The 27,140-nt window shown below is 46.3% G+C and overlaps 1 protein-coding gene and 1 long non-coding RNA gene across 3 annotated transcripts in view; one reads left to right on the forward strand and one right to left on the reverse strand.

Moving 5' to 3' along the window:
- Positions 1 to 5,024: 5,024 nt before the first annotated feature.
- LOC129659612 (uncharacterized) overlaps positions 5,025 to 27,140 on the reverse strand; it is a 31,328-nt gene continuing 9,212 nt past the window's right edge. Inside the window, exons 2-5 of the long non-coding RNA XR_008718150.1 lie at positions 19,684 to 19,833; positions 16,606 to 16,684; positions 10,419 to 10,525; positions 5,025 to 5,376 (exon numbers count right to left, since the gene is read on the reverse strand). This is a non-coding gene — a long non-coding RNA (uncharacterized LOC129659612). The remainder of the gene's footprint in view (positions 5,377 to 10,418; positions 10,526 to 16,605; positions 16,685 to 19,683; positions 19,834 to 27,140) is intronic.
- GSTK1 (glutathione S-transferase kappa 1) lies at positions 18,005 to 23,789 on the forward strand. Of its 2 annotated transcripts, none has more exons than XR_008718149.1 (8): positions 18,005 to 18,241; positions 18,739 to 18,820; positions 19,021 to 19,149; positions 19,476 to 19,576; positions 19,751 to 19,786; positions 22,128 to 22,330; positions 22,582 to 22,675; positions 22,958 to 22,986. XR_008718149.1 is itself a non-coding variant. In XM_055591171.1 (8 exons), the coding sequence occupies exons 1-8, from the start codon at positions 18,170 to 18,172 to the stop codon at positions 23,005 to 23,007; spliced, it is 681 nt and encodes a 226-aa protein (XP_055447146.1). In that variant the 5' UTR covers positions 18,009 to 18,169; the 3' UTR covers positions 23,008 to 23,789. The 2 variants fall into 2 exon arrangements, 1 of the variants encoding a protein (XP_055447146.1); XM_055591171.1 differs by having other exon boundaries at positions 18,009 to 18,241; positions 22,128 to 22,244; positions 22,958 to 23,789.

The following is a 27,140-nucleotide window of genomic DNA, read 5'->3' on the forward strand; positions in this document are numbered from 1 at the left end:
AGGATAGCTTGGTCTGGATGAAAAATTATATGGTCACCCTACTTAAGGAACCCCACTAACCCAGTCAAGAAAAAGGAGGGCTAGTGAACAGCATGGTGTGCATCTCAAGGGGTAGAAGGGACATCTGAATGCCTACAGATAAAGAGGATCCAGGAGAGAAAATCTGGCCCAAATTTTAAAGTGGTGTAGAAGTTTCAAGGAAAATGAAGAGTGAAGAAAAAGCCTTTGGATTTGGCTGAAAGAAGGTTGGGCTTCCCTGGTGGCTCAGTGGTAAAGAATCCTCCTGCCGATGCAGGTCAGGAAGACCCCTCTGGAGAAGGAAACCCACTCAAATAGCAGGCAACCCACTCCAGTATTCTTGCGTGGAAAATCCCACAGACAGAGGAGTCTGGCAGGCTATAGTCCCTGGGGTCGCAGAAGAGTCAGACACAACTGAGCGACTAAACAACAACAACAAAAGGCTAAGGATCTGGTGGCACTCAGATCACAGGAGTTTCCAGAAATCACGCAAAGATGAAAACAGTGAGGCATTTTGTAAAGCCCAGTCTTTTCAGGAGGCTGGTTGGAGATAAAGATGAAGCAGAGGGTGGCAGGTGGGTCGTGGTGGCTGGTCAACTGGATGCTTGGATCATATGTTTCCAAATGATAAGGGACAACTCGAGAAGAAAGGAAAGGAAGAACAGTGTAAAGAGTGATGTGAGCAGGAAGTAGAAAATAGAAAGAGGCCAGACTGGAGGATCATCTCTTTTGCTCCCCTTCTGGGTCTGTGACAATATACGCGCACCAGTGCCTCTGGCTTTACCAGTTCTGGGTCAGCTGATGGAACTAGCAGGGTGGGGCAGGGTATCTAGGAGGGGCTACTGGACAAGCAAACACTACTTACTACTCACTGTCGCTCTCCAGAATGAGACCCGCAGCAGAGCCTCCGAAGGTGATCACAGAGTAAGACAGCCCTCCTCCCACATATCTTGGAACCAGAAGTTAGGGGGTTGGGTTTTCTTACATTGGGTATTTTTAAAATCAGAATTACTAAGGTAACTGGGGGAAAAAATGCTACTGATCATATCAAGCTTAAGAGGCTAAGTGAAAACGTGAGGTCATTGGCAAATGCTAAATTCTGAGTTCCTGGACCTTTGAGCACTTTTTTCAGAGAGTCCCTTACCTCCTAAGTGGCAAAAAAAAAATCACACATACACACACACATATTCACTCACATTCATCCCTTTATAGTTCAAAGAGCTTGGTACTTACTTAACTGGAAAGGAAAATGTTTATAGAAAACGCACTCCTTTGATAGCTTTCCTAAGTGAAATTTATTTAAAACTGTTTAAGGTTGGCATGACAGTTATTGTAAAAAAAAAAATAGATTTTGAAGTTTCATTTCAATGCCTAAAGAAAAGAGAAATATACATTTTTCCCAAATAATACAAGCACTAATATCTACTGAAAAACAGAAAACAGATTCAAAGTCATCATGTCATTAATATGAACATTGCCAAGAAAATAAAGTGTATAATCCCTCTCTGTGCTTATTAAGAAGAAATAGTATCTCATTTGCAAAAGCCGAAGGAGGCAGAGAGCTAACAAGAGCTTTAAGGATGATGACATCCTTATTGATACTGTATGTTGCCCCACTTTAACCAGATCAAGTTCTCTCCTGGCTACTCCTCCCTCCCTCCCCCTTTTTTCTTGCTTTCTGTAGAATGCACCTAAAGTTCCACAATGGGCCAGACTACCCTGTCTTCAAATTGGCTGGCTTTGGACAGAAACCAGCATTCCTAGGGGATCCACTCTGCAAACTCTGCACAACACCCCTGTCCCCTGGGAGCAGTTGAAAGTTATGGCAGAAAGGATTTCTTTACCCACAAAATCATCCCCCACATTATCCACCACGTGGAGCACTCTCTACTGAATAAGAGACAAGAAAGCAGAAGTTCAATCAACCAGTAACAAGTCTTGAGATGAGCGAGGTGGGGCTGAAACCAAGGGCAGAAATCAGAAGCCATCGGGGAAGGGCAGGAAGAGACACCAGGAGAGAAGAGGGCCCTCCACCCAAAGTCCCGGTGGAGAGAAGCACACTCCTTACAGGGAGGTGGAGAATGGAAATTTACTCAGAAAGGTGGGTTTGTGGGAAGAGGTAGGACAAAGTGGGGAGCCAGTCCTCAATGTGTGAAAGCTGGGGGGCTCTCTGGACCCCTTCTCTGGACCGAGAGGCACTGCCTTTTTCAGGAGACGTGATGGTTGTTGGGGAAATGGCCAGCTCCAGGGTGCTCTGCAGGGAGGTCATGGGTTACTGGCAATTAGAAATTTCTAAGAAGGAAGATGGATGGATTCTGGAGCCAGGGACGTGACCCAGATGGCCCAGGCAGGGCAGACTCAGGGAAGAAAACAGCAGTGCCGAGGTGAGGGTGGAGAACAGAGCCGCAAGCACTGCGGGAGGGAAGGTGTGAAGGCGTTGAGCTCCGAAGACAAACTTGGCCGGTCTCCTTGGGAGAAGGGCCCTACTGACAGCTCCTGCCCAGGCCTCCAGAGAGTATTCCCACAAACCAGGGAGCAAAATGTCTTCAAGAGCTTTCCAGAGGAACTTCCTGGGCGAGACCCTTCCCAGGGTGGGGTGTGGTATGGTAGGGGTGCTCTGTCTGCAAAGCTAGCCTGTCAACCAGCCTCACTGAGGGGAAACGGGTTGTTTTTAAGTTTTTGGTTTGTTTCTCATTTGGTTTTCCTCCTTGCTTTTAGTAAAGGGTCTAAAGAATGTTCCACCCTCGCACAGCTGCGTCAGGAGAAAATAAGAGAAAAGTGGTTTTGAAGTTAGTCCAGGGCGAAACAGAACCAGTAATCCCCTGGGTCGGATTTGGTTCGGGTGTGGCAGAAGCAGTCAGAGGGGAACCAAGGAAGGAAATAGACCCATAGACTTAAGAGAAGGAACTGTGGTTGGGTGTGGGGTGAGGGATGGTTAGGGACTGACGCGTACACACTGCTACACTTAAAACGGATAACCCCCATTTACCTAGTGTATAGCACTGGGAACTCTGCTCAGTATTATGTAACAACCTAAATGGGAAAAGAATTTGAAAAAGAATAAATGCATGTATGTGTGTGACAGAATCACTTTGCTGTACACCTGAAGCTGCCACCAACACTGCACATCACTGGTACTCCAGCAGAAAATAGAGAGTTTAGAAACATTACTAAAATATTTTTTTAAAAAGGAAACAGCCATAAAACAAGACATTTTTAAAAAAGAATCCCAAGGTGGAACATTCATGGAAAAATCTCACCTCAGCAGCTGCACCCGTCTCCCAAGCCCCACCTTCCTCTCTCCTACCCTGTGGTCCCCACAGTGAAGATGACTTAAGCCTGGGGTCCTGGCTCGGCTACTTATGGGTGTGTGACTCAGGCCTGTTACTGCCTGTCTCTGAAACTCGGTTTCTGTATCTGTAAAATGGGAATAACGATAAGAATATCGACCGCCTAGGATTTTCTGTCTCGGCCTCAGAAATGAGCGAGAGAAAACACTGGCCTGAGTAAGCTCTCAGGGACCATTGGCCATTCACTGTCTAAAGGTGAGGGACGGGAGGCTAAGAGGCAGGGTGTTGGAGAATGCGGACTCTCAGAGCAGCAGGTCAGGTGAGAAAAGGCCACAGCCAGACTGAGCCGAATGCACACAGAGGACCAGGCCCGAGCCAGGGACTCCGGCAGAACACAGCTTAGTCTGCAGCAGCTCACCCACCCCAGCGGGGAGGGAGGAAGAGGGGGCACCCTGAAGGCTCCAGCTCCTGCACCCACTCCTGACAACATCAGAAAGACTCCAGGGTTTAGCGCCTTGGCAGTGGTTCAGGTCTCTGTCTGGAACAAAGCAGGGCACTGGGTTGGGGTCAGCAACCCTTGGTCGAGCCTCACAGTAACTATCTGAGGCTCTGTGGGCCCTGTCACAAGCCCTCCGGGTTCTTCTGTAGCACAAAACCCACCAGAGGCAACATGTATGGCTGTCCTCCAATAATATTTGATTTACTGGCACTGAAATGTGAATTTCATTTAATTTTTCACATGTCAGGAAATATTCTCGTTTTTCAACCATTTAAACATGCAAAAAGCATTCTTGGCTCATGAGCTCTACAAAAATAGGCAGTGGGTCGGTTTTGACCCCCAAACCCCAGTTTGCCAACCGGGCACTTGGCACTTTCTCCAACCCAAGGGGGGAGCGAAACCCACCACCAAACTCCACTTATCTTCACTGTAAACCAGAGACACTCCTCATGACAGCTTTTGCCATGTTTCGAACACGGCAACTTTCCGAATATTTTTGCCACTTCTAATTTCTCCAGCTTTCATCCACCGCTTTGCAATCCCTAAAACACAACCCTTTAATTGTTTGTGAAAAATAAAGACTCATCTAATGCGCTGGTCCCTCCTCCCCTACCCCTTCCCCCATCACCACAATGCTGTTAAGGACAGACATACAGGTCCCAAGTGAGTTTTTATCTAAAGCTCTGAGAGGGACCACCCTGAAGCTATTCAGTCGATAACAAGGAGTAAAGGCTGGCAGACAGGTTCCTACAGAGTCCCTGGGAATATTGTGGAGGCTATGTCTCCGACTCTGAAATGATCACACTCCTACAAACTCCCGCTGTCAGATTGGACCCTTGGCTGCATTTCTCTTCGCGGATCTGATCCAGGGGCAGCGTTTACATCTTTGCATTCTTTCAGATGGTAGGTAACTGGCTGGTTTATTATACGATAGCAGGAGAGGCCTAGCGTCTGTGTGGCACTGGAGAAGGACCTGGAAGATCCTTGGTGTCAAAGATCTAGACTTGAGTCTCCACTCGGGTGATCTTTGGAAGGTCACTAAACCTTTCTCAGCCTCAGTTTCCCTGCCCAGGAAACAGCGATGATGGGAATATTCACTTCAAGGGGTTGTTTGGAGGTTCAGAGGAAATAATACATCTGTGCATAATAAACCAGAAACCTCCATATGAAAGTAAATGCATTTATTCATTCAACAAAAGTGTACTGTGTATAGGCTACTCCCTGAACTGGATGCTGAGAACTCAAAGGTTAAGGCGACAAAACTTTCACCTCCCTGAGCCCAGAGGCTGGGAAAGAACAACTCGTTAAACTACAATGTGGAAAACACTTCAGAGGAGGTCTGTGTACTGCGGGGTCAGCGCTGTGCCTCAAACTGCAAATGTTCATAATTAAAACCCCTTCTCTACAAAATATTACAAGTCCTGGTCTTCCTGATTATCTCCTTTCGGGCTGGAGAGAGAGGAACTCAGAATAGAACGCTTATCTCTCAGTCTCACTGGCCAGTTAGGAAAGATGAGGGCGGAGAGAAGAAATGTCCCGCTGAGCATCCTTGGAGATCCCCATCAGTGCCTAAGGATGCAAAACATAGGGGTCCTGTTATCTGCGGCCCTCACTAGGGAAAGCTGCTGTTTGCATTTCCTCCCCCAGAGCCCTCAGAGACTGCAAATAAATCCCTGGTTTATTCAAACCAGATGCAACAATATATCATGGTTGGAAGCCCTGAGTGCACCTGGGACCATGAGTGACAGAAACACTTCACAGGGAGAGGATGGAATTCAACTCTTGGGAAAGACAGGAGACCTCATGGGATCCCGGTTTGGCTTCTAATCTCATCTCACTTAGTGGAACAGGCCCTCAACTCACATTCTACTTATCAACACAGGGAGAAACATGTGCTTGCCTATGGATTCAAAGGCCTGGAAAGATGCCTTGGAAAACTCAGACGAGCCACGTGGAGTGCTCACCTCTACAGGGACCTGCAGCCACCCTCCAGCACTTCCTCCTAGTCACAATATGGCTTCCCAAGGGAGAACAGAGTATCTGTCAGGAGACTGGTGTGGGGGTGTGGGCGAGAGAAGGACTCTGGATCCTTTGCTGAGGTTGCAGACAGAAGGAACCGTGGTTTAACTCCTATCCTCACCACTCACTCCTCGCCTGCCACCTCTGATCACCTGCCCGAGCAGGGGACCTATTCCAGGCTCCCCACCCCACCTGTGTTAGTCACTCAGTCATGTCCTATTCTTTGGGACCCCTTGGACTATCGTCTGCCAGGCTCCTCTGTCTGTGGAATTCTCCAGGCCAGAATACTGGAGTGGGTTGCCATTCCCTTCTCCAGGGGATCTTCCCAACCTAAGAATCGAACTTGGTTTTCCTGCATTGCGCAGATTCTTCACCATCTGAGCCACCATGGAAGCCCTCACCCTACCTGAGATGGTCCTTATAGGCAGCAGCATCAGGAAGTAGGACTGGGTGAAGTCCTCGTGGAGGTGTGCTCATGGAGAGTGTGGAGACAGCAACAGAAAGGAGATAAAGTCACAGGCAAGCTCTGGCCACAGAGGGACTGAGGTACAGGAAAAGAAAAGCCATGTGACGTGGTGGTTGAGCAGATGATGGAACAATGCTCCAGGGAATCAGTACCCAGACAGCTTGGTGGATGAAGCTCAAAGTTCAAGCTGCAAACAGACAGTCAGATCTACTCTCCACACTGCCTGAGGCAGCCTGCTAACAAAGGAAAACTAGCCACTGTCATATTGAAAGACTAACTCATCTATCTCTTCTCTAAAACCTTGGGCCAGGACCTCCATCACATCACAGCAAAATGAAGGCTAAGTGGACTCCATCCATCAGTTAATTATGGTGAGGAAGATGAGCAAGGAGGCTAAAATGATTTGCCCTGGACTGTGTTCAGTTATCTGTGTGTTTATGTTTTATAATCTTTATTTTTGACTAAGATTTGTTCAACTTTATGTGAGATTTAGGTTAATGAACAAAAATCGAATATCTCCAAATACTGCAAGCTATGGTTTTAACTTTTGAGTGAACTAATCAAATTGTTAGTAACTAAAACACCTTTGCCTCTGCAGTTTATCTTATCATGAATTATTTAACTAATTTCTGTATCTGTATCCTAATATCAAAAACTACTAATACAGCTTAATGTTTTGGCACTGATTATATTCATTGTACCTGATGGCAGAAATTTTTGTTTTTTTTTATTTCAAAGGCTAAGTAGTAGTTGAAGAAAGTGTCTGGCAATTCCTGATCTGAAAAGGTCATTCCACAAAGTCAAACCCTACACCTGAGTCTCCTTCCTCTTGGGTCCCCCATGGCACAGGGCTTTGTGACCACCCCCTCTTTTAAAATTCTCCATCTTCTACTTCAAATCTGTTCAGCTGCCTGGTTTTTTTCCTGTTTCCTTATCCATCAAGCACCCTTCAAACACAGAACTTGTCACCATTTGTACACTTCATCTGCCATCATCACTAACGTGACCAACCAGGCAGGTTTCAAAGCTGAAATTCCCATATCTCAGAAAAACCTTGGTGTCTGAGCAAACCAGAGCAGTTGGTCACCCTCAGTTCAGTTAAGTTCAGTTGCTCAGTTGTGTCCGACTCTCTGCGACCCCATGAATTGCAGCATGCCAGGCCTCCCTGTCCATCACCATCTCCCAGAGTTCACTCAGACCCACGTCCATCGAGTCAGTGATGCCATCCAGCCATCCTATCCTCTGCCACCCCCTTCTCCTTCTGCTCCCAATCCCTCCCAGCATCAAAGTCTTTTCCAACCAGTCAACTCTTCCCATGAGGTGGCCAAAGTACTGGAGTTTCAGCTTTAGCATCATTCCTTCCAAAGAAATCCCAGGGCTGATCTCCTTCAGAATGGACTGGTTGGATCTCCTTACAGTCCAAGGGACTCTCAAGAGTCTTCTCCAACACCACAGTTCAAAAGCATCAATTCTTCGGTGCTCAGCCTTCTTCACAGTCCAACTCTCACACCCATACATGACCACTGGAAAAACCATAGCCATCCAAATGACTGAGGCTAAATTCAGGTTTCAATTGCAGTCATGATATTCTCTTCTGCTTCCTTCTTTTACAAGCAGATATACACACACTTGAACTTCACACATGCACCTGCCGAAAAGCCTCCTCTTACTATAGATCTTCAGACTGGCATACAAAGCCCGGCACACTGCATCTCAGGCCTACCTTTTCTGACAGGTCTTGCTGCTTTTTTTTTTTTTTTTTTCAGTCTACAGAGTATAATCATCTACAGGGCCTAAAAGCTTGGTTCTCTTGTTAAACTTCAATTACAGAAAATTTCCAAAATACAGAAAAGAGGAGAAACAGTACAAAGATCCTCTGTGTTTCACAATCTCAAACACTACCAACATTTTACCAGTACTGTCTATTGAAAGTATGAGTAGGGTTATTCTATGACTCAAATATTTCCAGTAGCCTTAACCCAAAAGATTCTGTGGGTCCTAAAGTAGGCAACTGTAGCAACTTTGTGTCGTTTCCCCTAAATGCCAGGGCCATTCTCAGTCTGTGTTTTGATTGCCTTCAAATTGCCATTTGTGTGTTTGTCCTATGAATTTTGGGTCTTCCAGTTCTACTTTGCCAATGTCAACAATGGTTATGTAGGCTCTGCTGCACTTAACTTGCTCAGTTGCTTATGCTGCTGCTGCTGCTGCTAAGCCGCTTCAGTCGTGTCTGACTCTGTGCGACCCCATAGACAGCAGCCCACCAGGCTCCCCCGTCCCTGGGATTCTCCAGGCAAGAACACTGGAGTGGGTTGCCATTTCCTTCTCCAATGCATGAAAGTGAAAAGTCAAAGTGAAGTCACTCAGTCGTGTCCAACTCTTAGTGACCCCATGGACTGCAGCCTACCAGGCTCCTCCATCCGTGGGATTTTCCAGGCAAGAGTAGTGGAGTGGGGTGCCATTGCCTTCTCTGCTCAGTTGCTTTGGTCATGTTCGATTCTTTTTGACTTTATGGACTGTTGCTCACCAGGCTCCTCTGTCCATGGGATTCTCCAGGCAAGAACACTGAAGTGGATTGCCATGCCCTGCTCCAGGGGATCTTCCCTATCCAGGGATCAAACCTGTGTCTCCGGCATTGCAGGCGTAGTCTTTACCCACTGAGCCACCTGGGAAGCCTAAACTTAGCTAAACTCCCTCTAAAAATGGTTCTGCTTATTTTTCCTGATTCCTCTGTCTCTTTGGCCATTTGTAATGAGTGCTCAGCAACACAGACCCTGCAATTGTTCTGTTTTCTCATAAAGCAGTTGGGTAATTTCACATTATTCTTTATTTTAAGGAGTTCTACATTAGTCCTAACCTACCTGTTTCTGTTCTCATATAAAAATATCAAGAAGGAAAATCTTAAGATCCCTTTGTCCATTTTTTTCTCTCAAAACTAGGTTTTAATTACTTTCCAAATCTCTCCTCCAGCCTTCCTAAAGAAAGCTTAGGACTGTATCTCTGAATTATTAGACATTCTCACCCAGGGTATATTGGCAAAGTCTTTCTCTGGAAAATAAAGGGAGGAAGGAAGGAAGGGATATTAGGAGGAAGGGAAGTGGGAAGGAAGAAGGAGACAAAGAAAAGAAATCCCTATGTGTAGAATTTTTTTTATTTCCATTGTGTAAATTCACCCACCATGATGGAATTTGAACTAAGAAGGAGATGTCACTGGACCGGAAGTTGGGGGAAGAAATGCATGCCATCCACCCCCTCCTGCTGTAGGAATCAACTACACCTGCATACTCTGTCTTCTCGGGCAAAACAGAAGAAAGATTGAATTTAATGATTCCAGAGCTACACAACCCATATTTCAACACAATACTAGCTCTGTGACCTTGGGCAAGTTGCTTAACTCCCGGGAGGCTCGATGTCCTCATCTTTAAACTAGAGGTAATAAACATCTCTGTCTCATGGGGCTACTGTTGTAACAAGCAAAATTCTTAGAATAGTGCCTTGCATACCTTAGCATGTTATATTCGCGACAGAAAATCAAATGGTGTTATATAGGCTTACCGCCACTAGGTGGCAACCTCCTCATTTCCGCAGCACAAACCCTTTCTGCAGAGTTATTTGCTACTCAATACACAAGAAGTCATTAATTCAATCATAGGAGAGAACTGACATTTTCCCCCTTTCATCTCCCAGTTTAAGCTTCATATTTTCCTTTGAAAATCCATTAGGAACCCAGTTAGTGATCCTTGAGTGCAGCCATCTGTAAAACTCCAGGCAGAAGTTATTTTCAATCTTATAAGAAATAAAACTAAACTTACAGTAGTTCCTGTTAGAGAAGGGTCAGCCCCCGATACTTGCTTTCCTCGCCTCTCTCCTCTCACTCAAAAGAAGACAAGATGGCTTCAAATGTGACTCCACTTATCACATCACTCGATTACCTGAAACGCTCTCCCAGAAACGAGACTGACCTAAATCACTTGAACAATTTACTGAGCTACTGTATATGTGAGATACTATGGCAAGCAGTAACAATATAAGGTGAATAAGAACCATATAGAAAGGAACCTACCTATCACAAATTTACTAAATATTTGTAGAAATAAAATATCAATTTTTAATGAACCCAACAACTTACTTTAAAACTTCCATAGAAGAATACAAGCATCTATGGTGGCACTAGCGGTAAAGAATCCACCTGCCAGAGCAGGAGACATAGGAGACACGGTTTCAGTCTCCAGGTTCCTGGGGGAGGAAATGGCAACCCATTATTCAGTATCAATCCAGTATTCTTGCCTGAAGAATCCCATGGACAGAGGAGCTTAGTGGACTACAATCTATGGGGTCACAAAGAGTCGGACACAACTGAGTGTCTGAGCACTAGACAGTAAGGCATACTTACCTCTCCCAGATATGAAGACATACTGCTAAGTTATAGTCAGACTAATAAAGCATGAAAATGGACTCATTTATCCACTGGAACGTAAGATATGATAAAATGTGAACCACCTATAAGTGGGCAAAGGATAGGTTATTCATTAAATGATACTGCGGATGAGGCTCACAGAAAATAAAGAAAATAAAGTTGGCTTCCTTCCTCTTACTTTATACAAAGGTATCCAAATGGATAAAAGACCTAAATATGGAAGGTAAAATTACAAAATCATAGAAGAAAATATAGAATAATTTTGCGACGAATGGGTGGGCCAAAAGCTCAAAAATTGGTTGGAGTTCCAGTCAATGAAAAGCACAGATTATTGTCAAGAAGACGTTCACAACATACCAGACCACTGGCTAGACTATACAAGGAAAACCAGGGTACACACACACACAGAGGCAGAGGAGACTCAGTGGGCATCAGGAGAGGCCCTCACTCTCATTTATAACCAGAAAGGCCCAACAATAATATACTATTCTGCATTCATCAGAATGGCCCCAAATCACCAAATGTTGGCGAGGAAGCGGAGGAAGGAAAGCTTGGTGTCGCCAGCTGGAGTGTGAAGCTGTACCATCATCCTGGAGAGCAATCTATCAGGACTTGGTGAAATAAAAGATTCACATATGCTTTGGCTCAGAGTCGCACTCCTGGGGACGTTCCCAAGAGAAACTGTAGCACAGATTCAGGGGGAACAGAGATGAGGATGTTCCTCACAGCATGGTTTCTGGAGGTAGGACTCTGAGTTTTCACTGTTGGGGGTGTGGTTTCAGTCCCTGGTTGGGGGAACTAAGATCCCTCAAGCTCTAACTTCTGGGGAAAAAAAGGTCTCTTTAAAAACAATTCCCCAAATTGTGTATTGTCAAGTATGTGCACATTAACCTAAAAGCCTGAAAATACATTTCCTCACTGGTTTGTTTGGAGCGTGTGGTGCTCTTTTGCAATTCTTAGCAAAGGAACAGAATAGACAACAGAAGGGAGTGAAGACTGTGCAGGCCTTTAAAATCAGGAGGAATAACCAGGCAGATGCAAACGGTCATTTGAGCAGTTGGGCAGTTAAAGTCGCTCAATCATATCCTACTCTTTGTGACCTCATGAACATACAGTCCATGGAATTATCCAGGCCAGAATACTGGAGTGGGTAGCCCTTCCCTTCTCCAGGGGATCTTCCCAACCCAGGGATCGAACCCAGGTCACCCACATTGCAGGCGGATTCTTTACCAGCTGAGCCACAAGGGAAGCCCAAGAAAACTGGAATGGGTAGCCTATATGTTCTCCAGCAGATCTTCCCGACCCAGAAGTTGAACCAGGGTCTCCTGCATTGCAGGCGGATTCTTTACAAACTGAGCTATCAGGGAAGCCCTGAGTGGCTGCCAGTCGGCAAACATATGCCACCATAGACTTGTGCACTGCTGGCTACCACAGGCTGCATTAAAAATAAAAATAAAAAAATCCACCAGGCACACATGTCGAATCAGAAGCTAGAATGTTATTTTGTTTTAAGGAGGTGGTTCTGGGTCCAAGAAAGGGACTCGACCGCTGGAGAGTTTAGAAATCCCAGTTGCAAAATGCTCACTAGGTTTGTTCATTTTTCTCACGGGAGGAACACAAAGATAAAAATACTTGAGTGGCCTGAAATGTGCTTAGGGAATGACCTTGGAAGTAAAGAAGGAAAAGGACATCACAGACATTCTTTCAGGCACAGTTCCCACGGACAGAGCTGAATAACAAGTTCTCTAGCAGTGTTGAAACTGAAATCTGGTCAGGGAAAGGTGATCAGGTGCCCTCTTTGAGAGTAATTTCCAACCCAGGACGCGGCCACCACAGTTTAGCGTTAAGTTCACAGAGGTCAGGAGCTAGAATGTTATTTTGTCCTAAGGAGCTGGTCCTGGATCCAAGAAAGGCATTCAACCACTGAAGGGTTTAGAAATCATAGCTCCAATTTCCACAGGTTCAATTCCCACCTCCACCACTTATAAGCTTCATGACCGTAAGCAAGTTTCTGAATCTCTCCATGCCTCAGTTTCCCCATCAATAAAACAGGGACCATGGTGGTAATAGTACCTACCTGAACAGCCATTTTAGAGGACAGTTTTGTCAGTTTCTCAAAGAGTTGAACATAAACTGATTGTTAGACCCAATTATTTCATTGCCAGGCATCTACCCATGAGAAATAAAAGCTTTCTCATACTAAAACATGTAAATATTCCTGGCAGCATTCTTTGCAAAGGCCAACAACTGCAAATATTCCAAACGCCCATCAAATGGTGAATGGATAAACAGCATGTGGTATATCCATGCAATGGGGTGATTCAAAGCCCTCAGGAGACATCTAGTGGTTGTGTGACCTCAGAAAGTGCCCCAGTTTTCAGACAGTTCCCACTTCTGCTCCCAGCCTCCAGGAGAAACCACTGCTCTGTTTTCTGCCTTCTCTGACAACTTCACATAAATGAAATCACACGATATGGAGTCCTTTCATCTGTTTTCTTTCACTGGGCCTATCTTTTGTCACAACTGGAGTTGGAATATGCCTCTGGCATCTAGTGGGTAAAAGTCAGGGATGTTACTAAACAGCCTACAGTGTACGAGAAGCCTGCCCCCCCAGCCCCCCAGCCCCCACCCCTCAACCCCCCCACATCCCCCCGACACACACACACACAGTAAGAATCGTCTGGTCCAAAATGTCAGTAGTGCTGAGGTTGAGAAATTCTGCACTACTGGGAAGTGTGAATCGATGAACCAACGAATCGTTCTCTAGACTTGAATTTAAGGATTGTCCTTTCAAATTCTGAGAAAAATCTCTAAAAGTATTTCCACACCTGCACAATTTGAAATTGGTCTCTCTAGCAATGATATTTTTAAAGAAGTCCCTGGGATGGGAGAAATATCACAATTATTACATCAGAGGCCCTGTGATGCTCTGCACAGATTCCCTTTCAGACATGACCAACCCCCAGCTCATGGGGTGTTGCCAGCAGACAGCTACACCTCAGTCAAGGTCAAGCCCTCTTCTGAGGGCAGCTCACATCCTATGACAGCTTTATTGCAGGGTTGGGGGGCAGCGGGCAGGAGATGGCAAGTAAAGAGCAACTCTGAAGGACCATCCTAGCTTCAGAATTCTTGGAGGTTGGCTGGGCCTTTGTTCAGACAGCATCACAGCACAGGGTCTTTCTCTCCTCCCCCTCTCATCCCTTCCTTTCCAAAGGGGACAATCATAAAGTCTATCCCCAATGAAGTTCCTCCTTTCTAATCTCCAAGAGTCAACTTTCCAACTGTGATACCCGGAAACAGTGACTCTGGCTTCTAAAATTTATTTTGAAACATGAAGAAAATTTAATGTATATAAAAAAAGTCTAATCCAACAGTGACAGAAAAATTCCTGCATACTAACCTCTAGTGACAGAAAGACACCACTGGTTATTTCAGGATAGAGGTGGGGGGAGCGGTGGGGAATTGCCAAGAGACACAAGGCATTCTGGGGGTGACAGGTGTATTTACTCTCAATGGTGATGGTTTCACAGGTACATGCATATGTCAAAGCTCATCAAAGATTATACTTGAAATATGTGCAGTTTGGGGCTTCCCAGGTGGCACTAGTGGTAAAGAACCCACCTGCCAATACAGGAGATATAAGAGATTCGGGTTCGATCCCTGGGTCAGGAAGATTCCCTGGAGGAGGGCCTGGTAACCCACTCCAGTATTCTTGCCTGGAGAACCCCATGGACAGAGGAGCCTGGCAGGCTACAGCCCATAGGGCTTCAACTTCAACTGAAGTGACTTAGCATGTACACACACATGTACAATTTATCATATGTCAGTTGTACCTCAATATAAAGCTGTTTTAGAAAGAAGGGGGGAAGAAAGAAATGATCAAAGCCTGAGAGGGACTCTGAAAAATTAAGAAAAGTATGTATAATCTCTACTACAGATATTTTCAGTTTTTCCACTGGTTTTTGCTTTTATCCATGTCCAAAATGTATGTATTTTATGCAGGTATGTGCAGGTTAAGTTGCTTCAGGCGTGTCCAGCTCTTTGCCACCTTATGCATTGTAGCCCACTAGGCTCCTCTGTCGGAGAAGGCAATGGCAAGCCACTCCAGTACTCTTGCCTAGAAAATCCCATGGATGGAGGAGCCTGGTAGTCTGCAGTCCATGGGGTCGCTACAAATGGGACGCGACTGAGAGACTTCACTTTCACTTTTCACTTTCACACAATGGAGAAGGCAATGGCAACCCACTCCAGTGTTCTTGCCTGGAGAATCCCAGGGACGGCAGAGCCTGGTGGGCTGCCGTCTATGGGGTCGCACAGAGTCGGACACGACTGAAGCGACTTAGCAGCAGCAGCAGCAGGCTCCTCTATCCATGGGATTCTCCAGGCAAGAATACTGGAGTGGGTTGCCATTTCCTTCTCCAGGGATTTTACTTACAAAGTGATAATGACAGTATATATTAGCTGTTCTCAGCTACGATGTTGTCACACTGGTTTGTCCTGATGACCTGCAAGATGTTCCAACTAAATTTGTTATTAAATCATGTTGAAAATACCCAGTTTGCCAAGATCTACTTCTTTTAATATAGTACAGCATAGCCAAGATTAGAACCACAATAATGTCAACTTGAGTCTCTTGCATTTGGATGTGGTTTCTTATGTGTGGAAGCTAGCACACAGAATTTCACATCATCCTTGGCAAATCCTTAGGAAAATGTCGGGCACTGAGAACCAGTGATGTAAATACTCTGTTGTATCTTGGCAAATACAATGGCCTTCCTAATTGACATTTTCCTTAAATCAAAATAAAATATACAAATGCTCATAAATCATATAAATAAATCTCCCCTCTTCGGCCAGTACAAGTTCCTAAAGGCAAATTCCTTCCTTTTTTAAATTTTTCTTCCTGACTCCATCGCTCTGTCCTTCTTTCCTGATTGTCTTCCTTTGGGGGTAGATAATATACTCACATGGGTCAAAAATCAAAAAGTGTTAAACATTAGCTACAACAAAAACTACATCAGATACAACAAAAACTCTCCCCTTGCCCTGCTCCCAGGCACCTAGCTTCCCTCCTCAAAAGCAACTGGTTTTATCGGGTTTTTTTCTGTCAGTATCAATGAACATATATGTGTGTATGGTATATTCACAGACCTAGAGATTATTTACACCCTTCAAAAAAAAGATAAATTATTTGCTTGTTTTACACCTAGTTTTTCCCTTTTTAATATATAGTATATCTTCCAATATTAACACGCAAAGAATTTCCAAATTCTTTTGTAGTTGAAAATATTATAAATATTGGTTTAATGAATTAGCCCCGTATGGATGAACATTTAGGTAGTTTTCCAATCTTTGTTACTATAAACAATGCTGTAATAAATAACCTCACAGCTCATTACATTGCATGTAAGTAAACATGTTTATAGTATAAATTCTTAAAAAGGGAATTACTAGGTCAAAGGGTGTGTGCATGTTTAAAACAGAAAGGTACTGCTAAACTGACTTACACTCCCACCACTTACATAAGACAATGGTTTTCCACAGATCCCTGCCAACACCCTGAGTCATAAGCCTTTTTGATCACTGCCAACTTGATAGATGAAAACATAGCATAGTGTAATTTTAACTTGCAATTTTCATGTAGACATGCAGGTTTGTGTTTGAGAGCCATCTATTTGTCCATTTCTGTGAAAGCTCTGTTCATATGATTTGCCTGCTTTCCCAGGAACTTCTGTTCTTTTACTTTGTTGATTTTTTTCAACTCTTTATACACTAGGATAACTAGCTTTTTGACTGCAAAACGAACCCAAATATTTTTCCCAGTCATTTTTTGACTGGCTGGATTTTGCCAGATTTTTTTTTTTATTTTATGTAATTGTATTAAGTGTTTTGTTTTTACCAGAGACGAGGATGAGACAGGCTGGGACCTGGAATCGTTCACTGAAGTGCTGCAATGCTTGCACTTGGACACACCTCTCCTGGAGCAAAAAATACAAAGAAACTATATGGAACTAAACATAACTGCATGTATGCACAGGGCAAATTCTGGACAAAAGATACAAAGAGACCAAAAAAACCCAACTGCCACTTCTAAAGGGCCTGGAGCAAAAGCTGGAGTTTGGAACCAAGAGCTGAGTCTGAGCATGCCCCCTGCACACAACACCACCTAAAGGGTGGACAAACCACCTACGCTACCCCTCCGCCCTGATCCCTGGATACATCCCTCAGTTCAGTTCAGTCGCTCAGTTGTGTCCGACTCTTTGCGACCCCATGAATTGCAGCACGCCAGGCCTCCCTGTCCATCACCAACTCCCGGAGTTCACTCAGACTCACGTCCATCGAGTCACTGATGCCATCCATCCATCTCATCCTCTGTCGTCCCCTTCTCCTCCTGCCCCCAATCCCTCCCAGCATCAGAGTCTTTTCCAATGAGTCAACTCTTCCCATGAGGTGGCCAAAGTACTGGAGTTTCAGCTTCAGCATCATTCCTTCCAAAGAAATCCCAGGGCTGATCTTTAGAATGGACTGGTTGGATCTCCTTGCAGTCCAAGGGACTCTCAAGAGTCTTCTCCAACACCACAGTTCAAAAGCATCAATTCTTCGGCGCTCAGCTTTCTTCACATCCCTACTTCATCCCATATAAGGAGCCAGCTTGGTGTGTGTGTGTTGGGGGCGGTGGGCGGGGGGGGCACACTTGGGAAGTGAGCAAGGGAACCTATGTTTTGTTCTGGAACACCCCCTCCCCCCACCCCGCCAGCAGGAGACCCAATAACGCCTTTCCTGAATTTTTTTATCAGGCCTCTGATCCATTTCTATTGCATAAGAAGCACCAGTAGTCAAGAACCGCCTGCCACTGCAGGAGACCAAAGAGGCGGCTCCATCCCTGGGCGGGGAAGATCCCCTGGAGTAGGAAATGGCAACCCACTCCAGTATTCCTGCCTGCGAAATACCACGGACATTGAAGCCTGATAGGCTACAGTCCATGGGGTCACAAAGAATCGCACGCTCCCACGCAGAAGTTCGAAGGAGGCCAAGAACTCCGGTCAGTAACAAGCCTTCTCTGGTTCAGAGAAGTCAACATGCTTGCCAGAGGTGCACAGCTAAGAGTAGAGGCGAGCATTTCACACCTCGCCCCTTTGCCCCACACTCCTCCCCAGGGCAGGGTAGCCACGCCCCCCATCCCCCCGAGCACAGCAGGTGAGCACACCTGCGAGCTCCCCAGGGGACCCCCCCCCACCCTCGCCCCCCACGGGTGCCCTCAGGGAACCCACGCACACACTAACCGCCCACCGGACTCTGTCCCGGGGGCGGGTTCCCCCGGGAGGAGGCGCGGCCCGGGTGGGTCGCGGGCGGTCCTCCTCGGAGGCGGGGAGCGGGGGCGGGGCCGCCGCGCGCTGCAGGAAGGACGCTGGCGCCGCGGGCTTCCGGGGGCTGAGTTCGCTTCGCGATCGCGCGTCTGCAGCATGCAGCCCGTTCCCCGAACGCTCGAGCTGTTCTACGATGTCCTGTCCCCCTACTCCTGGCTGGCCTTCGAGGTGACGCCGGGGAAGCAGCTTCGCCCGGGGCTTGGGGAGACAGAGGCAGAGGGAGGGGTCAGGAAAGAGCGCGGGGACCTCGGTCTCGTGAATTTCCTGGCAGTGCCCTACGCGGTTTCGGGCAAGCAGGTAAAGAGCCAGGACTGAAGGTCACTTTGTTGATAAACGGGATATGATCGCTGGCTCCAGGTGGAACCTTTATGTCTTAAGGTTGGGGTTTCCCACACTGGCTTGGAAGATGAGCAGCTCCAAAGAATCCAGAATATAAGCCCTCCGATGTCAGCTTTGGGGGATGGGGTGCAGAACAGATAAAAACTGTCCACAGGAGCAGAGATCCTGGAATCGATAACTAGGAATTGAGAGAGTTTTGCCTTTTCAAACCAGATTTAGGGTGTCCTCCTAACCCTTTCTTCGAGCCTATAGCCTGGCTGATCAGTGCCATGAAACACCCTTCTCTCCCTCAGCCCTCTTCACTCTCCGTCTCCGCCCCTCCCCAGGTCCTGTGCCGATATAAGAATATCTGGAACATCAGCCTGCAGCTGCAGCCGACGTTAATTGGAGGGATCATGAGAGACAGCGGTACGAAGGCAGCAGCGTTTTTGGCGGGGATTTGAGGGAAGGCTAATTTCAAACGTCCAGGGATGCGGCCCTTCCACTGGGTCTCCTTATTGGCGGCAGCAGCTAGTAATATGCCTGCTGCCTGAAACCCAGGTAGGTGCATCCCCGGTCTGGGACCCTCAAGTGATCTCTCATCAGTAAGCCCAACTTTCCCCTTGCAGGAAACCAGCCGCCAGCTATGCTTCCCCGCAAAGCCGTATACTTGAGAAGTGACGTTAGGCTCCTGAGCCAGCATCACCAGGTTCCCATCCACTTCCCCAAGGATTTCTTCTCTGTGATTCTTAAGAAAGGTGAAGAGAGTGGGATATGGATGGAGCATAAGGTTTCAGCAGTGGATTTGGAGATTGCAGGGCCAGAAAGGAGGGGTTCCGTTGATTTCGTTAAGTGAAGGAAACTTTGGGAAAGCTCAGCATCAGAGCTGATCATGCAGAAGGTTGTAGAGACAGAAGGGGAGGGAGAGCAGGATGGATCAGTGATCAGAAATGCAAATGGAAGGCTGAGGGCGATGGAGCACTGCTGGGTGGGGGGCTGGGGGGGAGATGAGAAGGAGGAAAAACCTGGTCTTCATGGGAAACAAGCTAGAGGAGGCCCCCCTCCGAGTGCCTCTGCCCCACAGGAAGTTTGACAGCCATGCGCTTCCTCACTGCGGTGAAGATGGAGCACCCGGAGCTACTGGAGAAAGTGTCCAGAGAACTGTGGATGCGCGTCTGGTCACGGGTGAGGGTTGGGCTCTGGGCACCCACTTTCAGGGAGACCCAGGATGACTTGGTGACCCTCCTCTAGGCCTAGAGTCCCAGGTCCTGCCCTCCTCCTTGTTCACTGACCTGGTTCACTGGCCTCCATCTCACCCCTCACCATGCCAACCTCTCGTACTGACTGTCCTCTTCCCAGGATGAAGACATCACGGAGCCCCCGAGCATCCTGGCTGTGAGTGTTCCCACTCCTCTCCTGGGGAATCTGAGGACAGTTGACCTCTGGGGGCAGAGAGGACATTGTTTATTATTGGGTGGAAGAGGTCATAGTTACCGGGGGAGAAAGGATGTTTGAGAGGCCAAATTACTAAACAGTTGGAACTAAGATTCTCGAAAGAATGTATCATGAGTGAAAAAGGAAACATGTATTTGATGAAAGAAGTCAGTAGGAGAGAGGTGGTACATGTGGGTGCCTGCAGATGGGGAGACTTGAAGTAGTGGCAAGTCTTGGCCCTAAAAACTGCAACACAAACCTCACTGTCACATCTAAGAGACATAAAAAACAGGCTTTGAAAAGACAAAGAGAGATAACTGACTCAAGCCAAAGGTATTCAGAAAGTCCGAGTGAGAAAAGTGGAAATAGCTCCAAATGTCAAAATGTGTGCCAGCCATATTTAGATATAAAAAAGTTTTTCTTCAGGATTAAATCAGGAAATTCAACACCACATTTTTTCCCCATAAGTTTTTTCCCCCCTTAAGCCACAAGGGTTTCCCTTGTGGCTCAGCTGATAAAGAAACCGCCTGCAATGCAGGAGACCTGGGTTCAATTCCTGGGTTGGGAAGATCTCCTGGAGAAGGGAAAGGCTACCCACTCCAGTATTCTGGCTTAGAGAATTCCATAGACTGTAATCCATGGAGTCGCAAAGTGTCGGACATGACTGAGTGACTTTCACTTTCACTTTAAGTTTACAAAAGATAGCTGAAGCATATTCAAATGTAATATATAAAATGACAAGTCACAAAAAAAGTTAAATGTGTAAAGCATGGCCAGTATATCCTCCTGAGTTTTCATTCCTGCAAAGTCTATGCATTGGCTTGCTTTTTCACTTAATATTTAATAATCATTTCCCATGTCATTTAAAACTGTTGCAGAGAATGATTGTTAGGTTCCACATAGCATTCCATTCAGTGGGTGTACTTGTTTACTGAACCAGTTCCCTGTTGTTGAGCACTTGGCCAAAATACACTTCTCTGATGTAACCGGGTCAAAGACAAGAAGTCATGCCTGACTTCATATTTCCCACTCCAGGTCAAGGGGGTCAGGTTGCAATACTTGTCAACCCCAGCTGTGTATTAAAATCACTTGCAGCACCCGGACACCACCACCCAGAAATTCCCATGTAATTTGTTCTCGAGGATGACATCCAAACTGAGATTTTCAAAAAAGCTCCCCCAGGATATTCTATTAATGTGCAGCCAAAGTTGAGAATCACTGATCCCAGCAAACCCCAGAGTGAAACCTTTAACATTCTCTTGAAGCCAGACACTGGTGGCTGCAGCCATGTGCCCTGTCCAGAGTCCTCAGGAAATTCTTGAGCCCAGCCCTTGGACTCAGGAATTCTGAGAAGTAGGAAGGCACGAGCCCCCAGCTTAATGTCAGGGGACTTGGATTCTAGCATCGGCTCTGCTACTCCCAGCTCTTCAACACTGACCAAAATACGCACCGTTTCTGGACTGGAGGCCCCCTGCCTGTTTTGTTTCGGCTTTTTTAATGTTTATTTATTTGGCTGCACCAGGTCTTAGTTGTGACACGTGAACTCTTAGTTGCAGCATATGGGTTCTGGTTCCCTGACCAGAGATTGAACCCAGGCCCCCTGCACTGGGAGCACAGAGTCTTCAACCACTGGACCACCAAGGAAGTCTTTCCTGACCTGTTAATGAAGTGGTTTGGAAGCTGGCCTCTCAAGATGCCCTCTGGCATTCAGTTCAGTTCAGTCGCTCAGTTGTGTCCGACTCTTTGCAACCCCATGAACCCTGTCCATCACCATCTCCCGGAGTTCACTCAAACTCACGTCCATCGAGTCAGTGATGCCATTCAGCCATCTCATCCTCTGGTGTTCCCTTCTCTTCCTGCCCCCAATCCCTCCCAGCATCAGAGTCTTTTCCAATGAGTCAACTCTTCGCATGAGGTGGCCAAAGTACTGGAGCTTCAGTTTTAGCATCATTCCTTCCAAAGAATACCCAGGGCTGATCTCCTTCAGAATGGACTGGTTGGATCTCCTTGCAGTCCAAGGGACTCTCAAGAGTCTTCTCCAACACCACAGTTCAAAAGTATCAATTCCTCTGGCGTTAAATTTCTACATTTATGCCTCTTTGCCACCCGCTCTTTCTACCAATCTCATGATTTTGAAGGCAAAAAACATAGCCCTTCTTGGCAAAGATAGACCTCCACTCATGTGTAGGTAAAAGTGCTGTGGATAATGCGGGGGCAGAAAATAAAATGACCACAGTTTTCTCCTGATATTCCCACCTGCGCTAATGCAGACACACTTATTTTCCCTACCACATCCCTTCAGGCTGCAGAGAAGGCTGGCATGTCCATGGAACAAGCCCAGGAACTTCTAGAAAAGGTCTCAACACCACAAGTGAAGAACCAGCTCAAGGAGACCACTGAGGCAGCCTGCAAATATGGTGTGAGCAATTCTGTCCCCAACCCTGTGCTGAGACAGAGAATCTTGACTGGGTTCCCAAGCTCCTGAGCAAAAGTTACTCCCCAACTGTGAGTCCTCCGAAATCTCCAAGATCACCCTCATCCTCTTCCTTCCTTTCCCTGGGCCCAAAGAAAGGAGGGAGAGCGCTAGATGGTGAGAGAGGAGACAGAAAACTCTCCTTAGAACCCTGGAACCTCTCATTGAATACCTCTGGCTACTTTGTGTCTATGACCTCAGACCAGTATTGACTTGCAGCCTTCAACCGCAGCCCTGAAACCACCACCTGCTCCATCACCCTTCTGCCCTGTTACTTCTCCAGGCTTTTGGGCTGCCCGTCACTGTGGCCCACCTGCATGATGAAACCCACATGCTCTTTGGCTCCGACCGAATGGAGTTGCTGGCGCACCTGCTGGGTAAGTTACACGTTCATACTGACCTGCCCTTGAGCCCACCCCTGCATTATATCAGTTGCCCAGAAGGATGGATTCAAGAATAAAAAAAAAAAAAAAAATGTTCTAGGCACTTCCAATAATGGAACCTCATACAGAGGTAGGTGTGCTTGAGATGGAGTGGGGAGTGGCCACCTTCTTCTGCAGGAGAGAAGGAAGCCTTCCAGACCCAGCACCCAGGAGCTCTTCCTGGAGAGAATCCCTAAGGGCTTGTGGACCCTCTGACTCATGATCTTTTCTATTCAGGAGAAAAGTGGATGGGCCCTGTGCCTCCAGCTGTAAACGCCAAACTTTAAGCCCAAAGCCCAGAGGAAGCAAGACGATTGGTATTAAAAAGCAGACCATCTGCTTAGGCCTCCTCCACTGTGGGGCCCTGGGATTCTGGTTTCCTATCTGACAGAGGTTCTTGTCCGGCCCTGGAGTGTGCTGGGGGCGGGGGGCGGTGGGCAGGATAATACACCATCTGCCGTTAGTCTCACCAAGTGCCTCTGAGAATCTCCAACTCTGCTTTCCACAGAATAAACCTAATGCCATTAGGCATCATATTTCTCAGTCTGTGTCCTCCCTGGTGTTTATCTGTTCTTGTTCCTACAGCCACATCCTGGCCACTCTAGGTGTTTGAGAAGAACAGTTCTTTGTGTGCCCCCAGCCCTCTGCCCCACTTTGGGGCAGCTTATGTGAAGGGAGCAGGAAATAGTCCCTCTTTCTCTTCTACAGAAGCTTCTTAAGTCTGTCAGAGACAGAAAGCTAAGCCAGATGGATTCTGCAACTAACCGGTTGGGCACTGTCTTCTGACCAGCCATGGTGCCTGAGACACAGGCTGGGGCCGCAAGCCCAGGGAAGTGGAGGCTAGCGAGAACCCCAGCATGGCTGAGCTTGCATCCAGATGTTTAAATGGGGTCCGGCTACTCTGACCAGCAGGGGCTGGGAGAGGCCGTGCCGGGAGACTGGCCAGAGCTGCCAGGGCCTGAAGAAGTTGCTCATCCCCTCGGGGTGCCTTCCCCTCGCCCACAAAGCAGATCCCAAGGAAAGGCCAGGCCTCTCTCCCTGGCCCACTATGATCCCTGTTCCCTCCCCAACAAACCTATAGCTTTCCCACTCCCTCCAGTTAATCACTGAGAACCCCTACTCTTTCTATGCACACTGTGAGATCATCAGAATGCCTTGTGTTTCAGTAGGGTCTGGACTTCTTTGAGAAGACTCTTCGGATGCTGAAACCACACTTGGATGCCTGTGTGGTGACTTCCATGGCTCAGAGGGCTTTTGGAGTTTAGATGCCTCTTCCCTTTGTTGTCTTCTCATCTCGTATTTCTGGCTTCCTCATCTCCTATCCCATGTTCCCCTCTTTTCTCCCATCACTTTCAGTCTTCCTCCTCTCTTTTTTCCATTATTCCAGCACACTCCAGGACTTCAACTCATCCTGACCATGCATACCTGTAATGTAATGTCACAAGTATATCCCCAAATAAGCACTCTGTTTCTCCAAAGGAGACCTGTGACAATGTGCAACTAATGCAAAATAAAAATATGAGAGCCATAAGGGCAAATTAAAACAAAAAAGAGGGGCTTCCCTGAAAGTCCAGTGGTTAAGACTCCGAACTCCCAACACAGTGGGTGGAGGTTCAATCCCTGGTTGGGGAACTAAAATGCAACATGCCAAATGCGGTGGCCAAAGAGTAAAACTTAAAATTTTTTTTAAATGGAACTTTCCATATATTGAAGTTAAATATAATCAACTATATTGAAGTTCTCATACATGTTGAGGGTGAGTAGAGACAAAGCTTTGTGAATAAAGATGCTTGTCTCACCACTGCTTGTTGTATCAAATAAATGTCCACCAGGAGGATTTTTGAATAATTTTAGCAACTTACCAGAACTTTGGAAATTCTTAGGATATAATATTGATTGGAAAAAATGATGAAACTGCATAGTATGTCAATTATGTCTTGCATAAAGATATATTACAGAGGACATTAATATGGAATAAATCTGAACTATTAATCTGCAATAAAATATATAAAAATGTTTCCATTTTATTTGTATACGTTTTTAGAAGATTTATTTATTTATTTTTGCCTGAGCTGGGCCTTCGTTGCTGCAATAGGAGGCCACTCTTTGTAGGGATATGCAGGATTCTCGTTGCCATGGCTTCTCTTATTGCAGAGTATGGGCTCTAGATGCGTGGGATTCAGCAGCTGGGGCTCACAGGCTCTAGAGCTCTGGCTAGCAGCCGTGGCACACAGGCTCAGTTGCTCCACAGCATTTGTGATCTTCCCCAGCCAGGGATTGAACTCGTGTCCCCTGCATTGGCAGGTGGATTCCTAACCACTAAACCACCAGGGATGGTGACAGCAGCCATGAAATTAAGACCCTTACTCCCTGGAAGGAAAGTTATGACCAACCTAGACAGCATATTAAAAAGCAGAGACATTACTTTGCCAACAAAGGTCCGTCTAGTCAAGGCTATGGTTTTTCCAGTAGTCCTGTATGGATGTGAGAGTTGGACTATAAAGAAAGCTGAGCGCTGAAGAATTGATGCTTTTGAACTGTGGTGTTGGAGAAGACTCTTGGGAGTCCCTTGGACCACAAGGAGATTCAACCAGTCCATCCTAAAGGAGCTCAGTCCTGAGTATTCATTGGTAGGACTGATGCTGAAGCTGAAACTCCAATACTTTGGCCACCTGATGCAAAGAACTAACTCGTTTGAAAAGACCCTGATGCTGGGGAAGATTGAAGGCAGAGAAGGGGATGACAGAAGATGAGATGGTTGGATGGCATCACCAACTCAATGGACATGAGTTTGAGTAAGCTCTGGGAGTTGGTGATGGACAGGGAGGCCTGGCATGCTGCAGTCCATGGGGTTGCAAAGAGTCAGACAGGACTGAGCGACTGAACTGAACTGAACTGAAACCACCAGGGAAGCCCCCTTATTTGTAGTTTTTTAAAAGACTGTTTATTCCAGTAAAAGAAAAAAAACTTCAAGAATTTATAGATTCACATTTGTATACAATTGTGTACCCTTCTCATTGTTCTCTAAATTTGTATCAGTTGCTTAATGCTGAATGCTCAGTCGAGTCCGACTGCGACCTCATGGACTGTAGCCCACCAGGCTCCTCTGTCCATGGGATTACGTCCATTGACTACTCTGGTAAAAATACTGGAGTGGATTGCCATATCCTCCTCCAGGGGATCTTCCTGACCCAGGGATCAAACCCACATCTCTTGTAGCTTCTGTATCGCAGGCAGATTCTTTCCCACTGAGCCACCTGGGAAGCATCAATTGTTTAACTTAATCCTAAATCTTATCTCAGTGTAATGTAGGATAATCTCTTACTTTAGAGGTAGATTTTGCAGCCCTGGCCACTCCTCCTTCAAAGGGTCTAGAATCCTATTTTTCTAATCCAATAGCCGAATTTAATCTTCTCGGAAGGAATGAGACAATTTCTAGACTAATCCTTTCACATGTGATCTAGATTACAATGTCTGAATTTATGGCAAATAGAATAAAAACTGATTGTATTAGTGAAGGTTGTCAGAGAATAAAAACAGGATCAATAGGATATTGAACTTGGACTCTCAGGCCTTTGAACTTAGACTGGAACTGACCCCACCACCTTTCCTGGGCCTCCAGTTTGCAGATGGCAGACTATGGGATTTCTCAGCTCCCATAATCATGTGAGCCAGCACTGGTCAAACTAATCTCTTCTGGAAACACTCTCACAGGCACACCCAGAAATTATGTTTTATCAGCTCTCTGGCATCTGTTGTTGTTCAGTCGCTAAATTGTGTCTGACTCTTTGCCACCCAGTGGACTACAGCACGCCAGGCTTCCCTGCCCTTCACTGTCACTCAGAGTTTCCTCAAACTCATGTCCATTGAGTTGGCGATCTGTTCAGTTCAGTTCAGTCGCTCAGTCGTGTCCGACTCTTTGCGACCCCATGAATCGCAGCACGCCAGGCCTCCCCGTCCATCACCAACTCCCAGAGTTCACCCAAACTCATGTGCATTGAGTCGATGATGCCATCCAGCCATCTCATCCTCTGTTGTCCCCTTCTCCTGCCCCCAATCCCTCCCAGCATCAGGGTCTTTTCCAATGAGTCAACTCATAGCAATCTGTTAGCGCAGTTAACAAGTGAAATAACTATCACAGGGAGAAAAGGAAAAGTCTCCAAATGCACCTATTTTTTTTTTTCCCCAATAAAGGAACACTTCTAATTGAAGCAGTTTCATACCTAGTTACTTCTTTCCACATCTGATCAACGGTTGACATACAAAATTTGCAATTAGGTCAGTGCTCAGAATTAAATACTGAACCACTTCCTTGTGTTGTAATTCAAATTCCAAGCTTACTAAATAGTGGTATGCTTCCAAAATGCAACGTTTTTAGGTAAAGTTCTTAAAAGGGATATTTTGTTTATAGAACCAAAAT

This window comes from Bubalus kerabau, chromosome 8 (genome assembly GCF_029407905.1).
Source record: "Bubalus kerabau isolate K-KA32 ecotype Philippines breed swamp buffalo chromosome 8, PCC_UOA_SB_1v2, whole genome shotgun sequence".
Classification (NCBI taxonomy): Eukaryota; Metazoa; Chordata; class Mammalia; order Artiodactyla; family Bovidae; genus Bubalus; species Bubalus kerabau.